The sequence below is a fragment of the Alligator mississippiensis genome, chromosome 8 (assembly GCF_030867095.1).
Source record: "Alligator mississippiensis isolate rAllMis1 chromosome 8, rAllMis1, whole genome shotgun sequence".
Classification (NCBI taxonomy): domain Eukaryota; kingdom Metazoa; phylum Chordata; order Crocodylia; family Alligatoridae; genus Alligator; species Alligator mississippiensis.
Genome location: NC_081831.1, coordinates 83,003,550 through 83,030,024, shown reverse-complemented (window position 1 = coordinate 83,030,024; position 26,475 = coordinate 83,003,550). Strand labels below are relative to the sequence as shown.

At 62.0% G+C, this 26,475-nt stretch overlaps 1 protein-coding gene across 11 annotated transcripts in view; it reads right to left on the bottom strand.

Annotated features, from left to right (window-relative positions):
• Window positions 1-1,788: 1,788 nt before the first annotated feature.
• The window catches only part of DLG3 (discs large MAGUK scaffold protein 3), a 115,757-nt gene continuing 91,070 nt past the window's right edge, over window positions 1,789-26,475 (bottom strand). For 8 of the 11 annotated variants that reach the window (XM_019492817.2, XM_019492815.2, XM_059732936.1 and 5 more), the window contains 11 exons: window positions 21,092-21,206; window positions 15,067-15,243; window positions 13,867-13,942; window positions 13,087-13,186; window positions 9,810-9,851; window positions 8,921-8,971; window positions 7,933-8,034; window positions 7,648-7,820; window positions 7,089-7,198; window positions 6,329-6,420; window positions 1,789-4,355 (listed from right to left, as the gene is read on the bottom strand). In XM_019492817.2, the coding sequence (XP_019348362.2) occupies window positions 4,249-4,355; window positions 6,329-6,420; window positions 7,089-7,198; window positions 7,648-7,820; window positions 7,933-8,034; window positions 8,921-8,971; window positions 9,810-9,851; window positions 13,087-13,186; window positions 13,867-13,942; window positions 15,067-15,243; window positions 21,092-21,206 (1,145 nt within the window). In that variant the 3' untranslated portion in view covers window positions 1,789-4,248. Of the gene's footprint in view, window positions 4,356-6,328; window positions 6,421-7,088; window positions 7,199-7,647; window positions 7,821-7,932; window positions 8,035-8,920; window positions 8,972-9,809; window positions 9,852-11,120; window positions 11,167-13,086; window positions 13,187-13,866; window positions 13,943-15,066; window positions 15,244-21,091; window positions 21,207-21,913; window positions 22,326-26,475 lie in introns of those variants that run through there. The other 3 variants (XM_019492816.2, XM_019492821.2, XM_014607968.3) reach the window with 2 other exon arrangements.

The following is a 26,475-nucleotide window of genomic DNA, read 5'->3' as shown; positions in this document are numbered from 1 at the left end:
TTTAGCACTGACCTGGCTCAAGACATGGTCCTTGCTGTTCCAGGGGCGCTTTCGTCCCAGTTGAAGAGGCCTGTATGGGGCTGCTTTGTGGCTAAAGTGCACATCAGACTTGAACCGTTGCCTAACATCACTGGGACCCGGTGTGCAATGATGTTGGGGGGCAGTGCTAGCACCCAGTCTTTAGGAAGGGGTTTCTGGGGGAGTGGGAAGCACTTTCTGATTTCCCTTTTCTCAGGAAATGTCAGTCACCTGCAGGGGCTGAACCTCTGCAGGGTGCTTCACTGATTTGAGAGGGGTTGGGGGGGGCTTCGAACAGGCTTTCTGGAGGGAAGGTGAGGGGCTGCGTGGGGATGGGGGGTGGGGGAAGCAAAGGTGCAGCTGGTTGTTAGACGTGTCTATTGGACATACAGAATCAGAGTCATAGACAGCGAGGGTGGAAGGGAGCTCGGGAGGTCACATCCTGTCCAACCCCCTGCTCGCAGCACGGCCAGCCCCGACTACAGCATCCCAGCCAGGGCTTTGTCTACTCGAATCTTCAACACCTCCAAGGATGGAGGCCCCACCACCAATCTAGGTAACCCATTCCAGTGTTTTACTACCCTCCTTATGAGAGGTTTTCCTAATATCCAACCTCAACTTCCCTTGCTGCACCTGGAGACCTCTGCTCCTTGTCCTGCCATCTGCCCCCACTGAGAGCAGCCCAGCTCCATCCTCTTAGCAGCCCCCCTGCAGGGAGGTGAAGGCTGCTATCAAATCCCCCTCGGTCTTCTCTTCTGCAGACTAAATAGGCCCATTTCCCTCAGCCTCTCCTCACCAGTCCTGTCCCCCAGCCCCACAACCATTGTCACTGTCCTCCGCTGGACTCTCTCCAGTGTGTCCACGTCCTTTCTGTAGTGGGGGGCGCACAGCTGGACACAGGACTCCAGATGTGGCCTCCCCAGTGCTGAATAGAGGGGGAAAAATCACTGCCCTCGATCCGCTGGCAATGCTCCTCCCAACGGGCAACATGGGCACACTGCTGGCTCCTGTCCAGCTTCTTGTCCCCTGTCACTCCAGGTCCAAGGGCGTGCTGATACGAGGTGCCAACAGGAGGGTGGAGGAATAGTAGAGTTCTGGCTCCACAGCAGAGTGGCCAGTTGCAGCAGTGGGGGGCAATGCAGCATGGGACACATGGAGGATGCTTGGAGGACCAAGCAGCCCTGTGTTACAGAAGGTTACAGATGCAAACCCTTGCAGCATTGGCCAGGGCAGGGCCCTACGGGCCAGAGGAGGGAAATGTTTTACCCCCCACCTTTGAGCAAAAGAAAACTCCTTTTGCTGCAATTCCCTGTCCCCCGCATGCTGTACGAACAAGGTATTCAAGCATGTAAGCCCCACCTGCCCCTGCCCCTGCCTCACATTCCTGTTAGGCAAAGACCCAGGCTCTTTCCTGCCAGGCTGGCAGCGTCCACCATTGGAGTCCACAGTCCCTCCCCCGGCACAGGACAGTTGCATCTGCTGGTCACCCAGCCTGCAGCGGCTCACCATGGCAAGCTCACCGGGCCACTGTAGCTGCTCCGTACGATCCCTAACCACCCCATGTTTGCAAGGCCTGCAGCCACTAACCCAGGGAGCGCCAGGGCCTGGTTACGAGAGCCCTGGGCACCCAAGAGCTGCAAGGGGTGGTCTTCCTTGCCCACCTCCCAGTACGGCACCTGGTTTTAACCCTTCAGCTGCTAGGAGGAGCCCAGGGCAGGACGGGAGCTGTTATGCCGTGCATTTTCTGCAAGAAGGGCTCTGAGACAGACGTCTTTGTAACTCTGTTTATTAAAAATATACGTCTCCTTGGAAGAAACACTGGTAACCAACTAGTGTTGTCATGATTGATCGGATACTTTCAGCTATGCCATGGAGCACATTGATCTTCTCTCCATGGGACTAGAGGAGAGGGGCACAGGCTATCAGAAAAAGAAAAGGAGCTGGACCTGTGAGACTAGCCGTGGGGGTGTCAGCTGCCGCTGCTTCACCTCCTCCCTGTCTCTGGTGTGAGGCTGGCGGCATCCAGTGTGGGGCCACTGGCGCAGACCCCAGGAAGAGCAACCGCTGGGCCCCTGCCCAGGCTTCCTCCACAGGGAGACTCCAGCTTGACAGTAGGCACCGCTGCTTTGCCTCCGCTGCCCTGATGCTGCTGGTGCGGTCTGCACGGCTGTGCTTCCAGTCTCAGCTGGTGGCTAAAGCCCATCCAAACTCCTCTCGTGACGCAGGCAGCTGCTGCACAAGGAGGTGCTTCTCGCTCACTGCGGTGTGCCTGCACCCTGCAGTGGCCTGGCAGTGACGCGGCTGGCACTGGCGCAAGTGGACAGCATCCTCTCGGTGCTACGTGTAAGCCACCCCAGCCAACCCTACCGGCTAGGCAAGGAACTGGCGCCATCTGCCCCTACCCGGGGAAGAGGAACGTACCTGCCAATGCGGTCGTGGGCAACTGCCTTTGTCCTGTGGCTGTGGCTGGGAGAAAAGTATTTACAGTTTCCCTACCAAAGGGGACCTTGCGCTGCCGAGACGTGAACAGTCCAGACGGTTCCCAAGGGCTTTGTGGGCTTTCTCCTCGGATGGAGCCACGTTCAGCAGCACCTGCTCCTTGCTCCCAGTGCCAGGTTTCACTCCTGCAGCCGTGCCGGTTTCCCTGCTCACAGTCCAGCTCCTGCGTCTGGTTCTAGAAAGCGTGGCTAGGGAGGACAGGATCCCACTTGGAGAACCAGGACATAGGCAGAGGCTTTGAGAGGGATGAGGGGTGAATGCCTGCATAGCTGCCACAGCCCGAGTCCCAGGGGAGCAGAGGGGACATGGCTGCGCTGCCACGAGGGTGGCAGTGCTATGAAGGTCACCAGGGGAAAGAACCCTGAATCTAGGCCGTGGCAGGCAGGCAGGGAGGGAGGTTTTCAGTTGCTCCTGGAATTGAGGCTGCTTTGAATCCCTGGACAGACCTGAGGAGCTGAGCGTCTGTCCCAGGCGCAGCCAGGGCCTGCCACTAAGTCCCAGGGGTTCAAGCGCCCTTCTGCAAAGGAGAGCGGGCCAGCCTGCCTGCTGCCCCCCGGGCCAGGGTCTGCCCGAGGTGCCAGGCGCTCCCCGAGGGGCACGGAGCGGCCGGCCAGTCCATCTCACGTGATCTGCAGAGAGCTCCTGGGCTGCGGCGGCCCGGGCCCAGGTTCTATTTACAATGGAGCCATCTTAAAAAATAAGTTAAAAAATGGACTTTATACCCGTTCAGTTCATTATTAACATGAGAAACTCAGAGTCATGAAAAAGCCGACACAGCAACACAACATGGTTTTGGTTTAACATCCGCTTAAAAAAATAGAACAAAAAGGAAACCTCTCATGCAAACACATCATCAGGTGGCCTGTAAAACAATGTGCAATTTAATATGTACTAGCATCCACGCTTTCGCTCGGCAGCCTCTTGCTTAGTCTCCTCTCCCAGCCTCAGATCAGCTACTGCCGCTCGAGTGGTTCCAGACCCGTGGCCCCCTCTGCGCACACCACATCCTCGTCTCTGCCCTGCCCTCCAGCCCTGGGCACTGGCTCGTGAAAGACTGACCCGACGTGAGAATCATTCAGAGCACCTGGTCCCGGTTCAATCTCTTCCTGACCAGAGCGGACTCCCTTACGCAGTGCCTGGGACAACTGGATGCATCCTAGCAATAAAGTAGTACCGTTTAGGAGGTCCCTCCTGTTTGCTAGTCCACAGATATATATAATATATATATAATATCTCTCTCTATATTATATATAAATTACATATACAGATAAATAAAATGCTTTCTGTTGCCTTTGTGTTGCGCTGGTCAGGGCTGCACGACAGTGACAGACGCACATGGAGAAATGCCCGGGAAGCTCCACTCCTCTCTCAGTGCCGCAGCCCGGTTTCGGTCGTTCTTTACATTAGTCCTCAGCCTCCTCGGCCCGTCTCACTGCTTGGTTTCATTAATAATAATAGTAATAAGAATAAAAAAAAAACCACTCTTGAATGGGGTCTCATCCGTCTCTAATGGCGCAGTGGGGAGGTCCATGCAGGGATGGTGGGAACAGTCACGTGATGAATGAGATCGCTTCATCCCAACAAAAAGAAACAGGACTAGAAAACTCAATTTTGCGACGATCTAAAAAAGGGGCAGGAAGAGTATTCGTGTCCCCCCGTGGGGCAGAGGGCGTGGGCGGGGGTGGGATTTCAGAGATCTTCTGCTCACAAGAAAGGAGGTGGGGGAAGTCTTCAGAGTTTCTCAGGGGACGGGACCCAGATGTAGTGCCCGGACTGGTCCTCAATGATCTGTTTGATTTTGTTGTAAATCTCCTCGAGAGAGTCTCCCTGTACGATGGCTGGAAGAGGAAAGAACAAGCCTGTGAGTGCCGGGCAGCTCAGGGCCTTTGCCAGCTACTGGAGTGGGACAGGCGGAGGGGAAGGGCAGGGCCAGGGCACAGGCACCCGCAGCTCCTGGAAGGTGGACCAGCCCGGGGCAGGTTACAGCACGCCGGCGCTCTCGGGAGGTGGAGGGCGAGAACCAGGGAGAGCTCAGGCAGCGAGATCTCGCGTGCACCAGGCCCTGGCTCGACTCTCCCTAAGGAACCAGCTCATCGGCTTTCCAGCTCGCTTCGGTCAAGAGCTCGTTTTGCAGAGCCCAGCAAGAGCCCGGGGATAATGTCACGCCCGGGGAGGGGGGGAGCCGCGCGGGCTGCGAGGGGCCAGCCCCAGTGCGGGCGGCGCCTGCAGGACCAGCCACGACCCTGTGGCCTCTGGCTGATGCCGCACTGAGTTTCCCCAGCATCAGGGCACTGGTGCCAGAGGCCGGGCACATTTGGTCCGTCACCTGTCGCCCCCCCAGCCAGGCCGTGGGTCCTGAACACGTGCTACAGGACCAGGGGAGAGCGGGGCTGGAAGGGACCCCCTCGAGGCTGCTCAGTGCTGGCGGCAGGGCCGTCCCCGGCCCCCCCAGCCCAGCACAGCCCGTCCAGCCGGCTCCGGCTCCGGCGCTCCCAGGGCTGGAGGCTCCTCCCCGTCGCCAGGCAGCCTGCTCCAGTCACGGGTCTGGAGCTCTAGTCACGGCGGGCTCTGGTTTCCAGCTCCCAGTGCTTCCTGGGACAGGAGTCCTCAGCTGGGCCCTTCTCGCCACCCAGGCGGCCCCCTTCCCTCTGCCCCGGCTCGCTGGAGAGCTGCTTCGTCTCCAGGCCCGGCCTGGCACGCTCAGCTCATTCAGTCTCCCTGCAGCTGAGCTGCTCGGGCCCTTGGACCGCTTTGCTGCTTCTCTTTGAACCTGCCCATCTCCTCCCAGCTCCCAGGCACCGACCCCGCAGCAGAGTCCCAGGCCCCGCACGCTCCAGGCCTCCTGCTATTGCTGCCTGGCGAATGAGGCTTCCTCCCCAACAGGCCTCGGCAGTGCTTGCCCCCTCGGGTGCTCCTTGCTTTCTGCCTCTTGCAGGGTATTTCCCACCCTAGTCCCCCAGCTCCCGCCCATGTCTCGGGTCTCCCAGGCCAGCCAGACTCCGTTACCCCCCCAGGACAGACAGAATCAGCTGCATCGCTGAAGGCCTGGCATGCTTCAGCTTCCTCTGGCAGCTCACGGTCACTCCGTGGACAAAGCAAGCCCAGCTCACTTCACCTCCAGGGAACAGTCTTTGCTCTCCTGATCCTGCTGTGCCACAACCTGGCCCCTGCCCTTGCCCTTGCCCGGCAGAGTGCCCAGGGCGGCGGGGACGGCTGTGCAGTGTTGCTCCCCTTTCCTTTGGAGGAGGCCGGCACTGTGTCCGTGCCGTCCCACCTGCCTGTGGCTTTCCAGACCGTGCGCTGCCCACCCACCCGAATCCTTATGGGTGCCAGCTCCCAGCCCTGAGCCGTATGGGCAGCTGCCCCTGTCCAGGGGTGGAGGCAAGAGGCTGCTTATATCGGCCATGCTGCCCACAAGTGCTGTTCAGAGACAGCCACTGGAGTCACCAATTGCAGCCAGAGCCTCTCGCTGAAGTCACCCTCTCCTTTGGGCACGGCCTGGCCCCGGCCCGGTGAGACGGCCGAAGCCCTCCCACCTGCACCCCTGGGGGCACTGACAGGCCTTCACTTCTCTGCTGCCCTTCCCCGCGCAGCCTCCCTGCACTCAGAGCCCTGCCTGGCTGCCCCCTCCTCCGGGCAATCGCCCTTATCCCAAATCTCTGGAGAGCCCAGCAGTGACGCACGGTGACACACTCCCCTTCTCACTGCTTTTGTTTCCATGCGGGTGGACGGTTTCCCACGACACCAAGCACATGGGTGCAGTCAGCACTGCCGGCGCAGGAGGGGGAAGAGCTGGCCCCGGGGCTCTCACCTGTGAAATACTCCCCGAACTCCTGCTCCAGTTTCATGGCTTTGTCGAAGACCTTGTTGGCTTGCTCGTACGTCTGCCTCCGGTTCATCTCCCTAGAGACAGGGAAGGAAGAGCCACAAACCCTTTCATTTGAAGCAGGCAAAACAACAAACCGCCTGCCCCCCTTCCAGCCCAGCCCCACGGCACATGGGCTCACCCCGTCAGGGCAGGAGGCAGGACGACGAATCTGGGCCCTGCACTTCCTGCTGCCCTGAGCCACCCAACCCAGCTGCAGGAACTGGGCCTGCCCCAGACGGTGTCGCAAAGTGGTCTGGAGCGACCACCCCCACTGCAAGAGCCCTTGAGCTCCGGTCTCATCTCTCGCCAGCCCTCCTCTTGGCCAGTGCCACGCAAGGTCTCCGACAGGCACACACGAGGCTTCTTGCCTCTGCCCAGTGTGCCTGTCTTGATCTATCCCCTGCCTGACAGATCCATTCCCCAGTGGTGGCTTCCCCGCCTGCAGGCCCCGAGCCCTCGGGAGCGCACGGATCAGGGCCCAAGATCGGGATGGCTGCAGCAAGAGGGGATGACGCCATCCAGGCCTGGCCCTTTGCACACGAGCACAGCTGCATGTGGGGAAGGGGAGCCACCCGCAGCAAATGTCACAAGACCTAAGAGCCGATGCTGGAGCAACAGCGACGCCTCTTTCTAAGCTGGAGAGGCAGGGACGCGGGACCTCGCGGCCACAACGGGGAGGCAGCCGACAGGTGGCTTCACTTACATGAGCGCTTCGATGGATTTTGGCTTGATGAAAATGGCAATAGGGTAAAGCTGTGCTTGCTGCAACCTCTTGATGGCGTTGCCAGACACATCCAGGATGCAGTGCTTCCCCTGCAAGGGTGAAAGAGGCCTGGGTCAGTCTCCCACGTGTGGCCTTGCCCGCTTCTCCAGGAGACGGGGCCAGGGCTAGGGGACAGGACGTGGCATCCGTGCCAACGGGGTCCCGCGGCAGTGCCTGAGGCAAGGGACTGCAGCCATCTCCACCACCCAGGCTCTGCTGTGCTCCGGGCACACACAACGTCTGCTCCCGTGGGCACTGGCCAAGCGGCTGTGCACCACCGCCCAGGGCAGACTGGGCTGAGGCTGCTGACAGTGGCTCTAGAGGCCCAGGGGCTTGGCAGCTGGCCTCGTGCCCGTGGTGGGAGCTGCAGGCAGGCACCGAGCAGCAACAGGGTTCTGCTTCAGCCACGTGGCCGGAGGCGGGCTGGTCTCCCCACGCAGCGGGGATTGCTGAAGAGAAGGGAGCGTGGGGCTGTCGTGCCAGAGGGCGTCTCACTCACTCTCTCTGCCACGGCCCGCACCGACTGGATGCTGGTCCCGTAGAGGTTGTCGTTGAACTGCCCGGCTTCGATGAACTTGTTGTCCTGAATGTCCTTCTCCATCTGCTCCCGGGACGCGACGAAGTGATAGTCCTGCCCGTCCACCTCGTTCTCGCGCCGCGGCCTGGTGGTGTCTGGAAGAGAGGGCAGGCTTCGTCACCACCACCACCTGGCTGCCGGGGCCACGGGCAGGCCCCCTCCAAACGTCCCTCTCATCCCACCCCACAAGGAAGACGCCTGACTCACGCGGCACGCAGGAGCCAAACTTGTGCGGGAACTCGGAGATGAGGTCGTCGTTGATCCGGTCCTTCGTCGGCCCCAGGATGATCACCGGCCGCGCGTAATGAACTGGGAACAAAACCCACACCCTGAGCCCTGCTGCTGGCCCCAGGAGCTGGCCACGGCCACGGCCACGCCTGGCTGCGCAGGGGGCCAGGCTGCGGCTTCTGGGGTCGGGGCACGTGCCACTGAGGCAGGCATGAGGGGCTGCAGGACACTCGGGGGTGCAAGCCAGCCAGGTTTGGAGGTGGTGCCCCCTCCCCACATACTGCCAAAGCCATAGCCATAGCCCTGGCCAAGGGCTGGGGCCTGGTCCCCTGGCTGCAGCATCGGTGCACGTCACACCAAGGCCCCTGTGGGGGCAATGCCCCTTCCCAGGCTGCAGCTGGGGCTCTGAGCCCGTGTCATGCTGCAGCTGGAGGAGGAGCCAGCCGGGAGTTTGGGGAAACCGCATGGGATGTCCTTCAACCCAAGCACCAGCAACGCAACAGCACTTGGCCAGGAAGGAAGTTGCAGTCCCATTCGGAGACCTGTCAGGCATGAGCATGCAGGGGCACGGTCTGGACACCGGGGCAGATGGGCAGACTGAGGCCAGGGGAGCAGCTTGGTGCAGGAGGAAGCTGGGGGCAGTGTGTGGGGGGCCAGGCAGGTGAAGGTGCCACAGGCCTGGGGTTACAGCTTCAGCCCTCGTTTCACAGACTGGGGACAAGCTGCAGCCGCAACCAAAGTGGGGCAGGAACCACCGGCAGCTTTGGCAGGGCCTCCTTCCCCGCCAGCAGCCCGGGTGGCAGCAGGCAGCCAGGCACGCCGGATTTGGTGGGCGCTGGCTGGGCTGGGCTGGGCTGGGCTGGGCAGGGAGCAGCGGCCTGGCAGGCTCCAGCTCGCATGGGGAGTACAGGGTCTGGGGAGGGAGGTGCCGTGGCCACGGCCTGCCACCGCTGCCTCCTGCACTTACTTTCTTGCCGCGTCACCGGTTCGTACGACAGAATCGTGTCCTCTTGTCCTTCTGCAACAGACCGGGGGAAGGGAGTGAGCGCCGGCCCCTCCGCTGCTCCAGCCGGGGCTACCAGACACCCAGTGCTGCGCGCAGTCGGGGCTGCCCCTCCCGGCTGGCAGAGCCTGGGCACAGTAGGGCCGGAGACTGCGTCCCAGCCTAAAGCAGCCCCCTGCCCCCCGCATGGCTGCCCTGCAGGTTGCATTCCCGCGGCCGGCAGAGGAGCCACTCGCACCCCTGTGCACCCGTCAGGGCTGTCCCACAGCCAGCCACGTGCTGCCCACATGGACAGCCAGCTAGCTCTGCTCCTGCCCATCACACGTGTGCTCCAGAGCTGGCACTGCCTTGCCTGGACCTGCAGCCTCCAAGGGTGCAAGGAGTGCTGCGGGCACCATGCTCTCTCGTCCAGCCCCAGCCTGCACGCTTGTGTCCACCCAAGATGCAGTCAGGCCAGGGACATGAGTGGCATGCAACCATCAGGTGCCCAAATGCTGCCGGCACAGCAGCCCCAGGCCACAGCTGAGGCCTCTGCTCTGGGGGCAGCCAAGGATTCACAAGGGTCACGACTCCTGAGACCTGGCAGGAGCTGCCTGAGGTCAGGAGAAGCCAGCGCAGCTCTGGCAGTCAGAGCCCTGGGTGGGGTCCTGGTGCTGGGGACAAGCCAGGGGGAAACCAGGTCACAGCACCCGCTGAGGGCCCTTGGGCCAGGCCTGGCAGACAGCACGTGCCGGAGGGAGCTGGCCACAGCGCTGCCCAGCCTTGCAGGCCCCAGAGGCGTGAACTCTGAGCAGGAGACGCCAGCGGGACAGGAGGGAGGGAGACGGTCGGCGCGGAGAAGATGGACACTTACTGGAGCTGCTCTCGCTGTCACTGGTGTTGGATGTCACGCCCTCTGCAAACCAACAAGAGACCCGGGTCAGAACCGGCACGGCCAGGAGCTCCCCGGGATGCGGCCGGGAGGAGACAGACCGTCACTGAGGGCTCGTGGCTGCAGGACACAGGTGCTGCACAGACCTCCCACAACGTGCGGGGCCCACGCAGGACAGGGCTTGCGCACGCCCTGCTTCAGGGGGCTGGGGCAGGCTCCCTCCCTCTGCAGCCCTGGGGCAGCCCCTGCTCGTCTATCCCTAGCAAGGAGCATGGCAGGGGCAGGGCCAGGGCCCTGGCCAAGCCAGCAGCCCCAGCCGGGCACTTCCCCAGGCAGAACCTGCGGGGAGACCGGGGGACAGGACATGGGACGAGGGAGAGCTCAGCTCCAGGCTCCACCCCTGCCCGCGGGCGGCCTCTGCCAGTGCCGTGCCGAGGCGGACGTCTGCACCGGGAACGGGGCGCCGGCAGTGGCCGTGGCCGTGGCCCTGCGAGGGATTCGCCCCGGGGCGGGCGCCAGCTCCCTGCTGGGCCTGGATCTGCGCAGGGCACTGTGTGGGATGCCGGGGCGAGGGCAGCGTGACCTGCTGAGGGCAGACGTAGCGGGCAGGGGAGACGGACGAGACACCAACAGGACGGGGCAGAGTTCGGGGCATGGCTCCTTTACACCGTTTCCAGCACTGCGGCACCCTGCTCCCTATGGGGCTGTTCCCCCCGCGGCCTGCTCCCAAGGTCTTGGGGGGCACGGGAATGGCTGTACCACGTTGGCCGCTGCCTCCGGCATCCTGCGAGATGTGCACGGAGCCTGGGCACAGGCCCTCGGCACCTGGGAGCCGCAGTCCAGAGGCCGCGCGAGCCTCGCTACACGCGCTTTGCAGAGGTCCCACCAGCGCAGGGCTGCGCGCTCCTGCCCAGCTGGCCCCAAAGCGTCACGGCCAAGCCCTGGGAGCCACAGCTCGGGGGGACCGGCCTCCATCGCTGGGCAGCGCCTGCCGCGATACGGGCAGCATGGGGAGGCCTCTGGGCCGGCACAGCCAGCCAGGTCCGCGCCAGCTCCGAGCCCAAGGGGCCAGTGAGGCTCAGCCTGGAGCCCTGAAGGGGGAAGGGCCTGGGCAGGACCCGGCCTACGGCGAGGGGATGCCTGCTCTCCCGCGGAGCAGGCGGAGGGCCGTTCCCCTCCCTGACACCCCAGGCTGAGAAGCCTCGGAGCTGGACTGAAGTCGGGAGCGGTGCCTCCCCGGGACAGGGCCGGACGGGGACGGTGACGGGCCATGCGCACGCAAAGGGGACTTACTCAGGTTCTTTGCTCCATAATAATCGTCACTTAACCCAGGGAAGTCCTGATTTCACAGACAGCAAGAAGGGGGGGAAGAGAAACAGAGAGAGGGAGGCGAGGGAGGCGGAGACAGGGAGAGGAAGAAGACAGAGCCAGGTGAGCATTAGTGACAGGGCAGTTGAGAGCCGCAGCTGCAAGTGAAGTGACAAACCCCTGTCCACAGGCGTCCGGCCCCACAAATGCCCCCTCTCGGCCACAGCAGCCTCCCCGCGGGCCACAGCCCAAGTCCCCGGCCTGGAGCAGGAGCACCGGGACCGCTGCGCCCGCATGGGGCCTGCCCCGGCCCTGCACTCCACGTAAGGCCTGCGAGGGAAGCTCCCCCACGCCACGCGGCCCCCACCCCAGCCCTGCACAGGCAGCGAGACGGCAGCCCAGGCCCCGCGCTGGCAAGAGCATCCTGCACGGGGCAGGTCTCTCCACAAGCCTCTGGCAGCCCAGACTGGGCAGCGAGCAAACCCCAGGTGTGCAGTGCCCTGGTTCAGCAGCTGCCCCTCTCCCTCCCCTTGCCACGGGAAGGCAGAAGTCCCATCCCTCTGGCTCCTGCAGCAAACCCTCCCGCAGGCCGTGGCCACAGGCAGACGTGGAGCTCGGCACCAGCCGGCCGTGCTGGCGCACAGGAAGCACGCACCCTTGACAGGATGGCACCGGGTCCGCAGCCCACTGGTTATTGCCCGAGACGGAGCCTGGAAACTGGGGTCTGTGCCCTCAGTACGGCACTGCGAGCAGCCCCACACACGGGTCTGCTGGGTGCTGGCAACAGCTGCTCTGCTCAGAGGCATCTCTATGGTTCGTAGCCCCGATGCCAGACCCAGGAGCGCTGCAATTGCCCAGCATCAGACACCAGCCGGCACGGCGGCTACTGAGCTTGTTCCACGACCGGGGCACCCGTCTGTCCACGCGTGTAGGCTGGCACCCACAGCGTTCACAGGCCCCTGTCGTCTGGTCAGGCTCCTCAGAGCCCAGCCCAGCCCGGGCACCCCCTCTACGGCTCTCAGTAGGCTCCATCTCCGGAGCACGGCTCGGCCCAGCTCCTGTGCCACGGAGTGAGCGGGAGGTGGAAGAGCAGCTGCCCTCTCAGCCTAGCGCAAACCCCTCTAACCGGGAGCCCGATGCTGCTGCCAGCAGTGGGACTTCCCCCTGCCTGGAACCAGGGTCATGCACCCGAGCCAAGGGGCCGTGGCAGGGGGCTGCCGAGAGCGAGGTGGCAGGGATGTGCGGCTGGGCTCCCTGGGGCACCCGCATGCCCTGCTTCGTGTCCTGCGAGGGAGGCAGCCCGGGGCAGCGGAGGAAGGCAGAGCCCAGGGCACGTCAGGGAGGAGCAGAGGAAAGCAGAGCAGAATGGAGGCGAGGGCTGAGAGCAGTGAAAGGATGAAGACGCCACACACACGAGAGAGCTGGGGCTGGACAGACACGGCTGGGGCAGCCCACACTGTGGCGGGGAGGTTAGCAGCGGTGGAGGGATGAGGTAGGCAGAGAGGAGCGGTGAGGAGGACACTGGCTGAGCTTCAAGGGGCTTCTCCTTGCCCTGAACGCTTGGGTTTCCAACCTAGCCCTAACATCATCTGTGGTGGCAGCAGGCCAAGCCTGCCCTGCACACTGCCCTCCCAGGGCCTGCCCGGCTGTGGAGGAGAGGGCAGGGCTCCCGAGAACGACGGGAAATGCTCCAGACTGGGCTCTCCTGTGCTCAGGGAGCCGCTTGCACGTGGCAGGAAGCCCATGGGACTGGGGGAGGCGCAGCCAGAGGCAGGGAAGCAGTCTCAGACAGGTCCCGTGCGCAAGAAAGCCCAGGTGGGTGCTGCCTGATGGCTGGGCCCAGCCTGGCGCAGGGGACTGCAGGCCGAAGCCACGCCGTGTCTGCCGTGAGCAGGCCCTGGGCATTGGGGGAGTGCGGCCGGCTGCTCCTGTCTGGCCGGCTGCTACTTACGTTCCTGTCCGCTGCTCTCCTGGGCCAGGTTCTCTTTGCTCTTGTAAAATGGGAACTTTCGTGAGAGGCGGAAACTCTTTTTACGTTTCGTTTTGATCGACTGTGAAGAACATGGAGATGGAAGGGAGGACAGAAAAAACAATGGCGTTTAACGCATGCAAGGGAAATTAAAAATGAAGAGACGATGAGGAGCTGGGGGTTGGGGCCATGCCCCGCAAATGAAATCATGGAGATTACATGGAGACTAAAATGCAGGAGAAAAATTAAGTGCAGAGAAAAAAAATGTGTTGCGGGGATGTAGGGGAGTCGACCGTGTAGTGCGCACGGGGAGCCCGTGCCCTGCCTGCCGCAGGGGGAGCCAGCACGGCTTGGGCCTTCCACGGCAGCCCAGTTCAAGGTGCCCGTACACGCCGCGTGAGGCCGGCTCCCGCCAGCCAGGGTCTGCAGAGGGCCGTGCTCCCTCACGACCCAGGCCCTGAGCACCCGCCGGCGGGGTCACCGGCAGCACGGCAGGGAAGTCTGCTACAAGCGCCAGTGTCTGCGCAACCCCGTCAGGCCGCTCCCAACTGCTGTCTCGTAGATCTTCACTCGGACCCAGGGCGCGGGGAGGGGCTCTGCCGCAATGGGTCCAGCCCCAGCCCGCACACAACTGCTCTTGCTGGCTACAATGCCCGAGAGGGGTGCATTACGGCACCGGGCCTAGACTCTGCCTGCCCTTCTCGGTACAACCTCAGCCCAGCCCGCCCGCCCACCCTCCCCCCACCCGGCTCCGGCGCTTACCCTGTTGGACTCGATCATCCCGGTCCGAGCGTGGAACTTGACTGTTTTCAATCGCGCCCTCTCCTTCTTTTCCACCCTGGTTAGAAGTCGAGAGAGAAAACCTGCTAGTGCCCGCACAGCAGCTCCTCACCTTGCCGTGCTCTGCACGAGGCTGCTGAGCTCTGCTGCCGGGCTGCAAAGAGTGACCTCTGCGCCCCTGGGGTCACAGCCAGCCCTGCACCCCAGAGCTCCCAGGAGACAGACCGGCGTGCGGAGACAGCGCTGGAGGCCCTGGGGCCTGCCGTCAGAGGTGGATTAGAACAGCCAGCCTGTTGCAGGTTTGCAACCAATGCCAAGAGCCTGGCTGGCCCTAGCAGCCCTCATGCCAAGAGCAGGTCCGGCACAAACCCTGCCAGGACCATAGGGTGGGTGCAAGGCGTGTTGCAGTGAGCACAGAAAACTCAGCCCCTCTAGCAGGAGTCAGGTGAGGACGCAGAAGCCTTTCCCCACCTGGAGCCCAAGGGAATCAACTCCACTAGGGGTGAAGCTGCTTTCAGGCCTGCACATTGCTGGTCCCAAACATCCCCTGCCTGGAAGGATCCTGCCCATCTCCCTCCAAACCTGGCCAGCTCCTGCTGCAACAGAGACCACCTGTGCCCACATCAGCCCTGCAGGCACCGAAGGACGGGCCGGGTGGTGGATGGGAGGGAAGTGCCTGCTCCCTTCTCACGTGCCCAGAATCTGCTTCTGCTTCAACACAAAACCCGCAGAACCCACAGACACAGCTTGCGGTGGCTGGTTCCTCTTTTCTCCGGGGTCTGAGGTTTTGTGCTCAACGGGGCTTGGCTGGCAGACATGGACAGTCCTGGGCATGTGTTGATTTTCACCCCCGGAGCTGGACGTGCGCCTCCTGGAATAGGCCCGTGTGCTCCTGCCCCAGCAAGCTGGGCTCTGGGGTGGCCCACCAACCCTTTCTGTTCAGGAGGGTCTTGCTGCAGAGCCCTATGAACAAGCTTCCTGCCCCGCTCCCGTGACCCCGCAGCCAGGCAGGGGGGCGGACCCAGCTTCCTTCAAGGGGAGCTGGGGCCCCTGCGCTGCTCACACCTGCGAGTCGGGGCCGTTAATGAAACCACTGCTATGGATGGCTCTCACTACCAGGCCCTGCTGTCAAGCCAAACCCTGGAGCACGGCCAGGGTTAGGAGCGGGGTCTGGACACTCACCTCTTCTTGCTGGGGATGACCCCAATCTGCTCGCTCTCCCCGTGCGGCGTCACTAGCCTCGCCTGCCACCACTCGTCGTCAGAGGCGTTGATGACGTGCAGAATGTCCCCGTAGGAGAAGCTGAGCCCCTGGCTGGGCAGGCAGCTGTCCCGGGTCCGGTCGTAGTCAAACAGCGCTCTGCAAGGGAGCACAAAACAGGGATGTGAGAAGGAGCTTCGCTGGGCACAGCCAGGGGGGCAGGCAGGTCACAGCAGGGCAGCCAGGCAGGCAACAATGCAGCCCACGACCCTGCCAGGGCTGAGCCACGTGCCTGCAGGGGACCTGGCCGGGGGGGGGAGGAGCCACGTGCCCCGACACCAATACGGTGTCCTCCCTATACAGCTGTGGGAAGTGGGTCTCTAACGTGGCTGCCTCTGCAATCCCCGAGCCTCACCCTAGCAGACCAAACCTGCATGCCCAGCCATGTCGGCTGCAGCTTGTGGATGTGCTATGGCCAGCGGCTGCCACTCGCAGGACAGCCGGGACGTCGCTGCAGGCTGTCACCCGCAAGTGCCCTTTGCTGCTGACCCACTGTCACCGCTCGGGCAGCAATTCTGCACCCTGAACATTTCCAGTCCAGGCTGCCTCCGTCCACCACCCTCCTGCTACACACGGTCCCACAGCTCACTGCACCCACAACCACCCAGACACACCCTCCATGCCAGTCTGCACGCGCCTTCCCGAAACGTTGTCGTCTTCCTCCCCGCAGCCCATGAGGAGGCAGCAGCTCAGCAGACAGGAAAAGGCCAGCATCCTTTCCTGACCTGCCCCCTGCACTGGAGTCGGCGCCTCGCCTTCCAGGCCAAGTGCCCCCAGTGTGCTGCCTACATGGAGTGCAGAGCAGCGCTGCTCATCAGGCCAAGCTAACAGGTTTCTTATCCAGCCAGGAAGGGAGATGGGATTACTAGGGCTGCAGACTGGATTAACATGACACCGGTTGGCAGGGATTTAAGATGTTTCTAGTGACGTGGCTGAACTACAACCTTGCTCCCTGGGGCTGGCCAGCAGGCAGCTCCGCCGACAGAGCAGAGGCCGTGTTTAGTGTGATATTTTGTGCAGACACGGGTTCTATTTCAGACGCTGTAAACTGCGAATGTATCTGAATGTTTAAGCCCCTGTCCCATAGCTGTTGCTTCTCCTGCTCACAGTTTACATTACAATTCAATTTACAGTACAGGAATAACTTTGTCTTTCGTGACATCTCTCACCATAAACTTCAATGCACCATGGACTTGTCTGTAAATTTTCTTCTAAAGGAGAGGAACCACAAGCTCCCGGCAAGCTGCGAGGCAGCTGAACAGGAGGCTTTTAATAGCACACGAGCTGCAGCCTTATCTGTGGAGCAGCTCCATACACCGCCAGGCTTTAAATGACCTCGAATGCAAAAGCAGCGAGACCCATGTTCGCTGCAAGGAAATGTCCCTTTGCAACAAATTCACGGTGAGGAAGCAGCGACCAAAAGCACCATGTACCATGGCAGAGCAGAGACAGGGTGCTGAGCGCCCACAGCACCGCTCTCCATCACCCTAGCTCAGGGGAGCTGGTTAATGTCATTTCTAAGACCCTTATGTGCAATCCCCCAACGCACACGCTGCCCAGGGCCTGCAGACCCCCTCCTGCCTGGAGCAGCACCCCGGGCTCCAAGGCAGATCGGCTCTGCAGCGGCTGCCCCGCAGACACGTTGCTCTGCTCAGCCTCCCCTCAGGCCGTCTCTACGTGGCATCTCGGGGCCACTCGCTGTTTCTCTTGCTGAACGGCCGACCCATGGAGCCGGGTTTGCAGAAGTGAGGAGGCAGCAGAGCCCTAGTGCCTCGCACAAACGATGCTCAGCCAGCAACAGCTCTGCTCCAGTGCACCTGGTCTGAACTGGCCCTGAGGGACCGGCAAAGCGGCCACGAGCCTGCTTGGGGCAGAGGAAAGCACTTTCGACTGTGCAAGCCGTCACTTTCACGCTCTGAAGAAACTCTCTCATCCTTCAGGTAACGGGGGCTGAAACCAGGCAGCTTCTAACAAAGCCACTGAAGGACAGCAGCAGCTCGAAGTGGGGTGCATTTCAGAGCTCCCGGTCCAGCCAATGTATCCCCTGTGCCTCTTCTCCATGCAAGGGACTTGCAAGAGAAACCGACTGCCTGGAGAAGGCGTGACTGGGGCTGGAGGCTGCAGCCATCCCACACAGACAAGCTGCTGCAGAGAGAAATGTTCTGTCCCGCCTCGTCGCTTCCGAGCAGGGACCTTTGCAACAGTAAGGGCAGATGTTACCCATTTTTAAGCCGATGAAGTCCCTCTAATTGTGGCTCTACAACCAGCACAGCAGCAACTTCACCATCCTCTCGTACATCACTGGCTTCGAAGTTTGTTTCCTGTGGTCTGGATGGAGATGTCTGCCCTGTCCCTGCACAGACCGCAGCCCCAAAGAGCCCGTCTGCATCCAAGTTGCGGCCCCAGGGTGGCTGCGACAAGCGGGGACCCCGCGACGATGATGATTCCAACACGGCGGTGGTCAGGACGGCAGCCCCCAGCTACGCCAGCACAGTCACAAGGGAGAAAGCCACCGGCAACGCGAGCCAAGACTGAACTGCGGCATCTTCACTCCCGACGGTGCTGAAGCACCAGCAGCTCAGAGCCCGGCTCAGCTCTCAGCTGTACAACTCTCTCCCAACCGCTGTGCTGCAGCCTCGACTCCACAGGGCCCTTCTGCACCCGCTCCACTGAAGCCAGCCCGGCAGAGCCGTCAGGAACAGGAAGATGCGGCAGGCACCAAGGGAACTGGTCAAGCAGGTTTACTCCAAAGCAAGCACAGGCCTCAGCAGTGCTCAGCTCCAGTCTGCCACGCAGCTTGGTTCACGGTGCGCAAGCCACAGCCCGGCAGAGGCGTGGGGGCACAGGGCTGGCTCTGTGTGCCAGTCTAGCCTTGATCCACTGGTTCCCAATGCCCACTAGCTAAGCGGAAGTCTCCCCAGCCCAGGGACTGAACTGTCCCTCTTCTCCTAGCACTGGTGCTGGAACGGCAGCCACGCCGTGGAAGCCCAGCCTGAAGCCAGGCCCGTGTGAAGAACGGCTCCTGGGATCTGACTCTCTGACCATGCCCACGCTGCATTAGATGCTCCAGCAAGCCTCCAGAAGAGCAGCTACAAACACTTCGCCAGGCAGCTTTCTATGGCACCGTGCTCCTGGGGACCTACACCTGCTGGCTTGCCACATGCAGCTTCCCGAGCTCCTCAGAGACCTGCTCCATGCTCAACTCCCTCCCCGCACTGCTCCCAGCTGTTTGTCACCACAGCATCTAGCTCCAAGTGCCCTTGAGATCCAACAACTATCCTGTGCTGCATATGACCCTGGGAAGCCAAAGAAACAACGCGCCTGCACCCTGACAGCGAGGCCACGGCAGAGGACCACGCTCCAGGCTGGGTCTGCACAGCTGTATGGGGCCTGCAGGAACTCCTCCTGGCAACTTGGGTGTGGACCAGGGCTCAGCGCTGGCTGCTGGGAGAGGCTGCAAACAGAGCATGCCTGTCACCACCAGACTGGACATGGAACAGGGCTGTGCCACTGGCGGCTAACAGCAGCCACCTCGCAGGCTCTTGGAGTCTAGATACAGGCAGGGTGGTGTGGCTACCACAAGCCAAGCCACGGCCCACTGCTGCAGGGAGGCGAGAGCTTTCTCAGCAGCACTCAGAGAAGAGGAGGAGGGAGGGAGCCTTGCATACGGCAGGGTCCCCAGACCGGCCAGGCCTGAGAGACTTGTCACAGCAGGGGGCCCGTGCCCTGAGCCGGGGCAGGAACAGGAACAGGAGGGCCTGCGACATGTGTTACACTGCGGCCTGTCTGGACATGCTCTGAAGAGAGTGGTCACTGGTGCACGGGCGACCGGGGGCATCTGGCAGCCCCAAAAGTGCAGGCGTGGCCAGCCCTGGGGCAGGCACTTGCTTCCTGCTGGCAGGAGCTCCCCACCTGACGTCACAGTCGTGCGCCTGCCCGGAGGACTGACTAAGGCAGCTTGGCAGCGAGCCCGGCAATTGCTGTCCCGTCCCTGGCACAGCTCAACCAGTTTCAGCTAAATTGTGCTCGAAACTACCCCACCCCACAAGCCCGGGGCGGGGCGGGGCGGGGCTCTCCAAGATAGGCGCAAGGTGGCTCCGGAGCGTGGTCCTGGGCCACAGGAGCCCTGTCACAGAGTAGGGCTTGAAGGGGGTGGGGCTGGTGAACGGCAGGCAGGAGAGAGGGCCCGACAGGGCAGCTGGGCTGGACCCAGAGCACTGTTACAGCAGAGGGACAGGCCTGGTTCAGTGCCACGTCCCTGCACGAGGTGTGTGGAGGGCACATGAGCCAGGCAATGCGAGCAGATGTGGTGCAAACGTCAGCCCCACGCCCACCAGAGGCAGGCACCTGCCATGGAAGGGAGCTCCTCAGCTCTGGGGCCAGGAAGAAGCACCTCTGGTGCCAACAAGCGTAGGATCCTGTCCAAGCACAGACCATCTCTTCCCATCTGCTCATAAGAGCAGCTCGCTGCAGCGACCAGACATACCTGGGCTCCTGAAGGCCTGTGCAGCCCAGCCCAGCCCAGCCCCCGGGCCATCCGACGGCAGCGTCAATAGGGGCATCTCCACTGCCTGACCCCTGCCAGGCCCGTTCTGCATTACACACCACACAGAAATGCCCTGTGGTGCAGGGAGTCTGCAAGGAGCCAGCACGGCAAGGCTGGATTTAGGGAGCAGGGTCAGATCCACCCGGGAGCACCAGCACTCCTCCACTGGGATTGTCAGATGAGGGCACGGGGTATGCCGATGAGAGGCTGACGCGGGGCCACACACAGGGCCCACAGCAGAGCTCCAGTGCCAGAGCCTACCAAAAAACCTGGACATCAGAGCACAACCTGGCAGCCCTGGCCCCAGGTTCCCTCCGCAGGGGCCTCTTCTGGCGTAGGACGGCGACAGAGCCAAGAAAAAAAAAAAAAAGGCCTTGCAATCTCGTCCCTCTCCAGGCAGCTTTCAGTACACAGCTGCCAGGCACCCCACTGGGATGCCTGCCCACCCCCCCTACCCCGTGACTCATTTTAATTAGCAAGTTACAATCACTTCCTAGCTACACATGCAGCTGCTGGCTGAGGAGAAAGCACCCAGTACCTGCATGGCCTGGTGCCCAGTACAGCAAGGCCTGGTACTGGCACATGGGTGTTGGAGTGGAAGGGGGGGGAGATCTGTGTGGGGCGGGAAGGAAGGGGCTGAAGCAGCAAGGCAGGGATCCCTGCACATCGGATGCAGCTTCATCAGTGCCTTGCTTCAACCTGTGGGGACCCCAGCATGGCTCTGACCCGTGGGCCTGGCCCACAACTGAAGCAATAATCCAACAGAGCTCATCTCCCCTCCAGCTGGACCCAGCCTCAGGGACTTGGAGAGGGAGATAGGAGCCAGCTCAGACAGCCCTGCACCTGACCACAGCTCTGGGAAGGTGCAGCCATGAGGTGACTGAGCATGGCCCTACCGCAAAGCCGTGGTAGGGCCTCCCTACCACGTGATCCTCCCTGCTTAGGGCATTGCTGGTCCCAGGCAGCCTTGATGGCAAATTCCCCATTCCCTGGTGGCCCTTTTATTTCCAAATGCTCCCTATGGTGGGGGGAGCAAGGCAAAGATGTTCTGCTCAGAGATGGCCCTGGGATAAGTGCTCCCATGTGGAGGCTCAGTCTGGGAGGACCTCTGCCCAGCACAAGCCTGTCCTGGCAGGGGTCTTGCACACGTGTGCACACATGTATGTACTGGAGAGGTACCCCCACCTGCAAGGTGTCCCCAGGGTGTAGGCAGAGCAAAATTCAGCTGTAGAAAGGAAGAGATGGGCCCCACGTCACTGGAGAGGTCAGCTGCAGCGTGCCGGTGCTCAGTGGAAAACGTCGGGGTAAGACCCTCCCCTCCCTGCAGTCAAGGGGACCCCCGGCCACCCCCAGCTCATTAGAGGCAGACGAACCCACGGGGAGGGGAAAGATGTGCCTTACCGGACATAGAGGGATCTCTTCTCGCTGGTCCGGAGTGAGCCGGAGCCAGAGCTCATGCTGCTGTTCATCATTTGTTCTCGCAGGTCGTGTATCTTTGACTCGAAGCGGCTGTACTCTGCAGAGAGACAGGGGGTTAGCAGAGGGCAGGGGCAGGCTTGACAACCCCATATCACAGGCTGTTACATCTTGGCTTCACCAAGAAAAGAGGCGACTGCAGCCAATGCTCCTGTGACCCCCTCGCTGGATGGTGCAGCAGACCGAGCCACGGCCATCGACCTGCTTTGATACGGGGCTCAAAGTGCCGGGCTGGGCGCAGAGCAGGGCTCGGCACTGCTGTACTCCAACTACTGCAGCAAAGAGCTCTTCAGGCGGGGAAGAGCTCTTCAGACACCTTGTATGCTCCCCCTCAGTGACAGGAGGGAAACTACCCCTTTTGCCCACCCCGGGCCCACACACTGCTGCCCTGCATGGCTACTCTGCTCAGAGCTGCCGGCCAGCGCCCGTGAGCGCACAAGCCGGATTGCTCCCAGACCGGGTGCCGCAGGCTCTGCACAGGGGAAAAGGCTGAGCTGGGCGCTTCCTCGGTGTGGGCCGCTGTGTTGAGCGGCGAGCCCGGCAATTGCTGTCCCATCCCCGTCCCAGCTCAACCAGTTTCAGCTAAATTGAGGGGAGCAAGCTTTCTGGAGCAGATGTCCTGGGGGGTCAGCCGGCAGTGCCAGAGCTGGGGGCAGCACAGTCCTCTCTGCAAGGCGGCACCAGCCCAGCCCGTCTCCTCCCGCGCTCCCACCACCCTCCTGCCCAGCAGCAGCAAGGGTCCTTTACCAGAGCCTTTAAGAGGGAAGAGGAGCAACGCGCTTGCAGCTCGCGGAAGTGCACGGATACCAAGGTGCCGAGACAAAAGGAACTGAGGCCAGAGGGCCCGCTGTGCTCCCCGAGCTTCAGCATGCACACGAGCAGGGAGTTGGGCTCTTCGGCAGCTCCAAGGGCCTCACGGGTGCTGGAAGCGGCCCCTCGGCCCGATCCACACACGGAAGGACATGCAGGCACTGCGGGCAGGTGCGGAAGGGGCTCGGGAACAACGGAGGCAAGGCTGGGCTCTGAGGAGGCAGCAGGAAGGAGCCGGCAGCTTTGCCATGCGTTGTGCACCCCGAAAGCTGTGCAGCGAGCTGAACAGCCCCTCGCTGGTGGAAGGAAGCCAGCAAGACCCTGCAGCGAGCTGCCGGCAGCATCCCATGGAGCGGGGAGTTTCCAGCACCTGGAGCTCCTCCCAGCTCCCTCGCCTGACCTTCAGCTGGGTGGAAAGGTTGGGGACAAAGGCAGAGGGTGGGAACAGTTTCCGATTACTAGAAGCAGCTGGGAGAAAGTTTGCTCGGGTGCTGCTGTCCCTGCTGCAAAACAACCGGCTGCACCGAGCTGCTGCCCCAGACGGCAGCAGGGAGCCCTCGAGCCATGGCTCCAGCTCTGGGGCAAGGCGCACATCTCCCTGGGCAATAAGGACAGGAGGTCACTGCCCCCGGGTAACAGAGCAGACACAAAATCGCACCCCCTGGCAGGCAGCAGGGACACGCACGCGCTCAGGCAAGCTCGGCCCTGCCCCGGCGGGTGCTCCAGCAGGCAGGAGAGATGCCGGCTGCAGCGGGCCCCACTCTTGCTTACCAAGGCCCCCACCCGCCTGCCCCATTACCGTGCATCGCCAGTGCAGGCTGACATGCACGACAGCTGCGCCTCCTGGCAGGAAGTGGATCCGGGGAGGAGGAGCGAGAAGCTGCCTTGGCACAACCAGGCCCAATGTGCTGCCAAGCTGCCTGGGAAGCGCGGCAGGCGAGGTGTGCTCCAGGCGGGCACGGGGGGAGCCTGGGGCCTCACACACCTTTTGGCAGAAGTGCACGCAGGGCATGGACACGTGCCGACCGCACTCCTGGGCCCAGCTCTGCTCCCCAGCCTGGACTGCTGCAGTCACCGGCTCCTCAGCAACAGGCCCAGGGAGAGGCTAACCAAGTGACACTTGCTCCTCTCTCCCCAAAAAGGCTGCCACCAAACGCAGCTTCCTGTCCTCACCACTTCCACACGAGCCACATCCCTCTGCGGAGGGGGTGCGAGGGCTGGGGGCAGGGCTTGGCGGGAGGGAACCGATCACCAAGAGCAAGGACGTTCCTTTGGCCCGAGTGCCCAGAGGTCACAAGAACCGAACCGCCGCCTGCCTGCCCGCCTGGCACCTATCCCACCGGCAGCTCGCAGGGCAAAAACAGTACGCGAGAGGCCTGGGGAGACAGTGTTCACCCTGGATGCTATCGCGCTCCTGCCATGCTTCACCTTCGCTATGTGGGCTTCCTTCTCACAAGCACCGCGGTCCGGACAGAAAGCAGCACCCACCAGACAATTAAACACTCAGGAGTCAGGAAGAGCCAAAGGTCAGGTCATCTCCACTTGGATCTATCTGTGCTCCCCAAATCCCCGGATTTGCATCCATCACTGAGGCACCCTGTTGCAACACATCTCCAGCTGGGGATTGCCCCCTTCTCTCAGCAAAGACAGACTCCGCAGGCACAGCAGGTCCCGAGAGAGCCCCCGGCCCCCTCAGCTTTTACAGACGACTCCCCTATCGAAAAGGCTGGTCTCTTGCCTCTGCCGCGAGGCCCCTGCGCAGGCAGCAGGAGAAAATGACTGTGCAGGGGAAACTGGAACGGGTGAGGCGACAGGCTGTCACACACAGGAAGCAGGCTGAGCATGGGGAAACGTTTGTCCACGGTTCTTGCTCCCATCACTCGTGACGTCTTCCCAAGCTGCGCTGTACGGGTGGGCAACCAGCATGGCCCTGGGCAGTCCCAGGGCCCCGATTCTGCACCGAGCGCCCAGAACGCTGCACAACGCTGGCAGGAACGGCCCACTCTTTCCTACAAAAAGCTTCTGTGGCTGGACGGGCTGGTGCACAGAACGGAGACACTATGTGCACGTAGCAAAGGTTGCTGGCAAATGCCTGGTGTGCTGCATTTCACAAAACCCCAGCACGTGACTATAATTAGAGACTGGTGTCAGTGCAGATGTAGACAAGCAGGGCTGGAATGACGCAACCCGAAGCACTGGAAAGTCAGGAAATGCCCAAGTTAACTGTGCAGCTTTTGCATTCCTGAGTGTCCTTGCGCTGCGTTTCCAGAGTGGCTTTTCCTAAACCAGAAGTCACAGAAAGGAGCCAAAGTGGTGCCTCACAGTGCAGGCCTCAAGCCGACCGGCGGCTCTCAAAGCCACAACTACAGCGTGTCCAAACTCCACCGTCCAGACCAAGCATCAGCTGACCACTGGTCCCACCTGCCTCGGAAACCCGCATGAAGAAGGTCCTCTCCCGCGTGGCCAGGAACAGCTTCCCTCTGCCCCTCCCCGCCTTTGGTCCAAGCCCACAGCCCGTGGCTCACCTCTCCAGCCGGTAGCCAATGCCCCCGCCGCGGCACAAAGCTGCTCTCCTCTGCTGCGCGCTCCACGCCTCAGCAAGACCCCCTGCAAACAGGCTTGGCATGTACAGCAGGCACTTTCTAAAGACACCTCACTCAGGCAAATCAAGCTCAATTGTCATCAGGACGCTCCACAATACCTCTCCTCAGCGAGAGCTATTTTCCTGCCAAAAATCATCTTTCAACTGCCAGCCATGTCAGCTGCAGAGATGTGCAAAAGACGGGCACAAAACTTTCAAGAGCTGAAGACAGAAACCATTTCCTGCCCTCCATCCCATCATCTTCCCACGCCCCGGCTCCAGCAGTTTGAAGTCACAGAGTTTGTATGTTAGATGAACACCCCCCACAAAGATGCACGGCTCTGGCAAATGTGGCACTGCAGTTGCAAGGTCCCTCACTTGAGAGAGAAGCACCAGGCGTACAACCATAGTTGTGGGCGCCACGAGAGGAGGTCCTGGTGGAAAAAAGCAGCCCATGAGCATGTAATCAGAGAGCACGCCCCGACACGCCAGCAGACGGGGCCACAGCTAGCGTCACTTGTAGTTCAAGAGTGTGTGCTCACCACCGAAACCACGCTCTCTGAACAGCTCCTCGGCTGCTCGGGTTTTTAAAACAAGAAACATGCTTCGTGCACCTGTAACAACCTCCCAGCCTGCATCGTCAGTGGGGCTGAACGCCGTGCTCCCCTGTGCAGCTCGCAGCCAGCGACCACGTGAGCTGCAGCATCAGGCTGCTCTTGGCAGCGGGGAAGGGCAGGGAAATAGGCAGCGCTAGGTCCAAGTGGGGCAGGGAGCCCCGGTGGGGTCGCTCTTCCCTGTGTGATGCCCAAAAGGAGACGACTGCGGTCAAAGCCTGCCCGCGTGCTCGGCTAGCAGTGGTCTGGCAGCCCCATTTGGCATGCCCTGCTGCCGTGGGGGAGACCGTTCCTGTGCAGTGCCTTTGAAAGGCGACCACAGTTTCCTTAGGAAGGGAAGCAAGAGAATGAAAACCACCACTTTTTAAACAGCCCCTATCTCAGCAACAGCTGGGCAGGAACCGATGGGACAAAGGAAACGCGATTCTCCCCAGACAGACGGTTTTCACTCAGCTGCAGGCAACAGAAGTGCGAGAGGAAAGGGGCCGTGGGTCCGAGCTGGCACACGGGCCAGCCCAGCTCTGGCTGCAGCCCTGGCCCTGTGTGCACGACCATGCCAGCTGGCCCACGGGTTGGGAAATTCAGCAGCGAGGGAGTGGTGGCAATGTTAATTGTCACCTCACCCCTGCCAGATTTCAGGACCCACAGGGGGCTCTGAGGGCTGGATGAGGCCTGCAGGCCAGAGGCTGAGCGCCACTGAGCTACACCAATACAAACAAGGTGGCGGTGGGAAGCGTTCTCCGTATGAGAGCCTCTCATGCGAGGCAGCAGCACCCCTGGCCCAGCACGCGAGGGGTCCCGGCTGCACCGGTCAGACACAACCTGCGGGCTGCACGTGGCCTCCCAGTCCAGTCCCCAGCAGGCACCCCTCTGGCCGCTCAGCCTGGCGCCGTTTGGAGCGCGGGATGAAATGGGATCCTCCTCCATCTCAGAGGAGCTGCCCCGGCTAGGTCACGGCTGGCATTCCCGGAGGAGTCCAGCACCCCGCCTATGGCACAAGCTGTCCCGAGATGCCCGAGGGTCCCTTCCTGGAACAAATGCCCTCTCCCCGCCAACCGATCTCAGCTGGAGAGAAGCCGAGCTCCTGGCACGCGCAGCAAGAAAAGGTTGGGGGAAGGGGAGCAGGTTTAAGTTTAACCACCAGCAGCAGGGAGCAGCTCATTAGCAGGGGTGGAGATCACCAACTCCTGCTCCCAGGGGCAGGCAGCCACTTCCCCCCTGCAGACCCAGACACCCCGTGTGCCTTCCCCCAGAGCATGTGGGCACCGCGCCTGCTCTGGACACACTGGGAGCTGGCCTCCCCC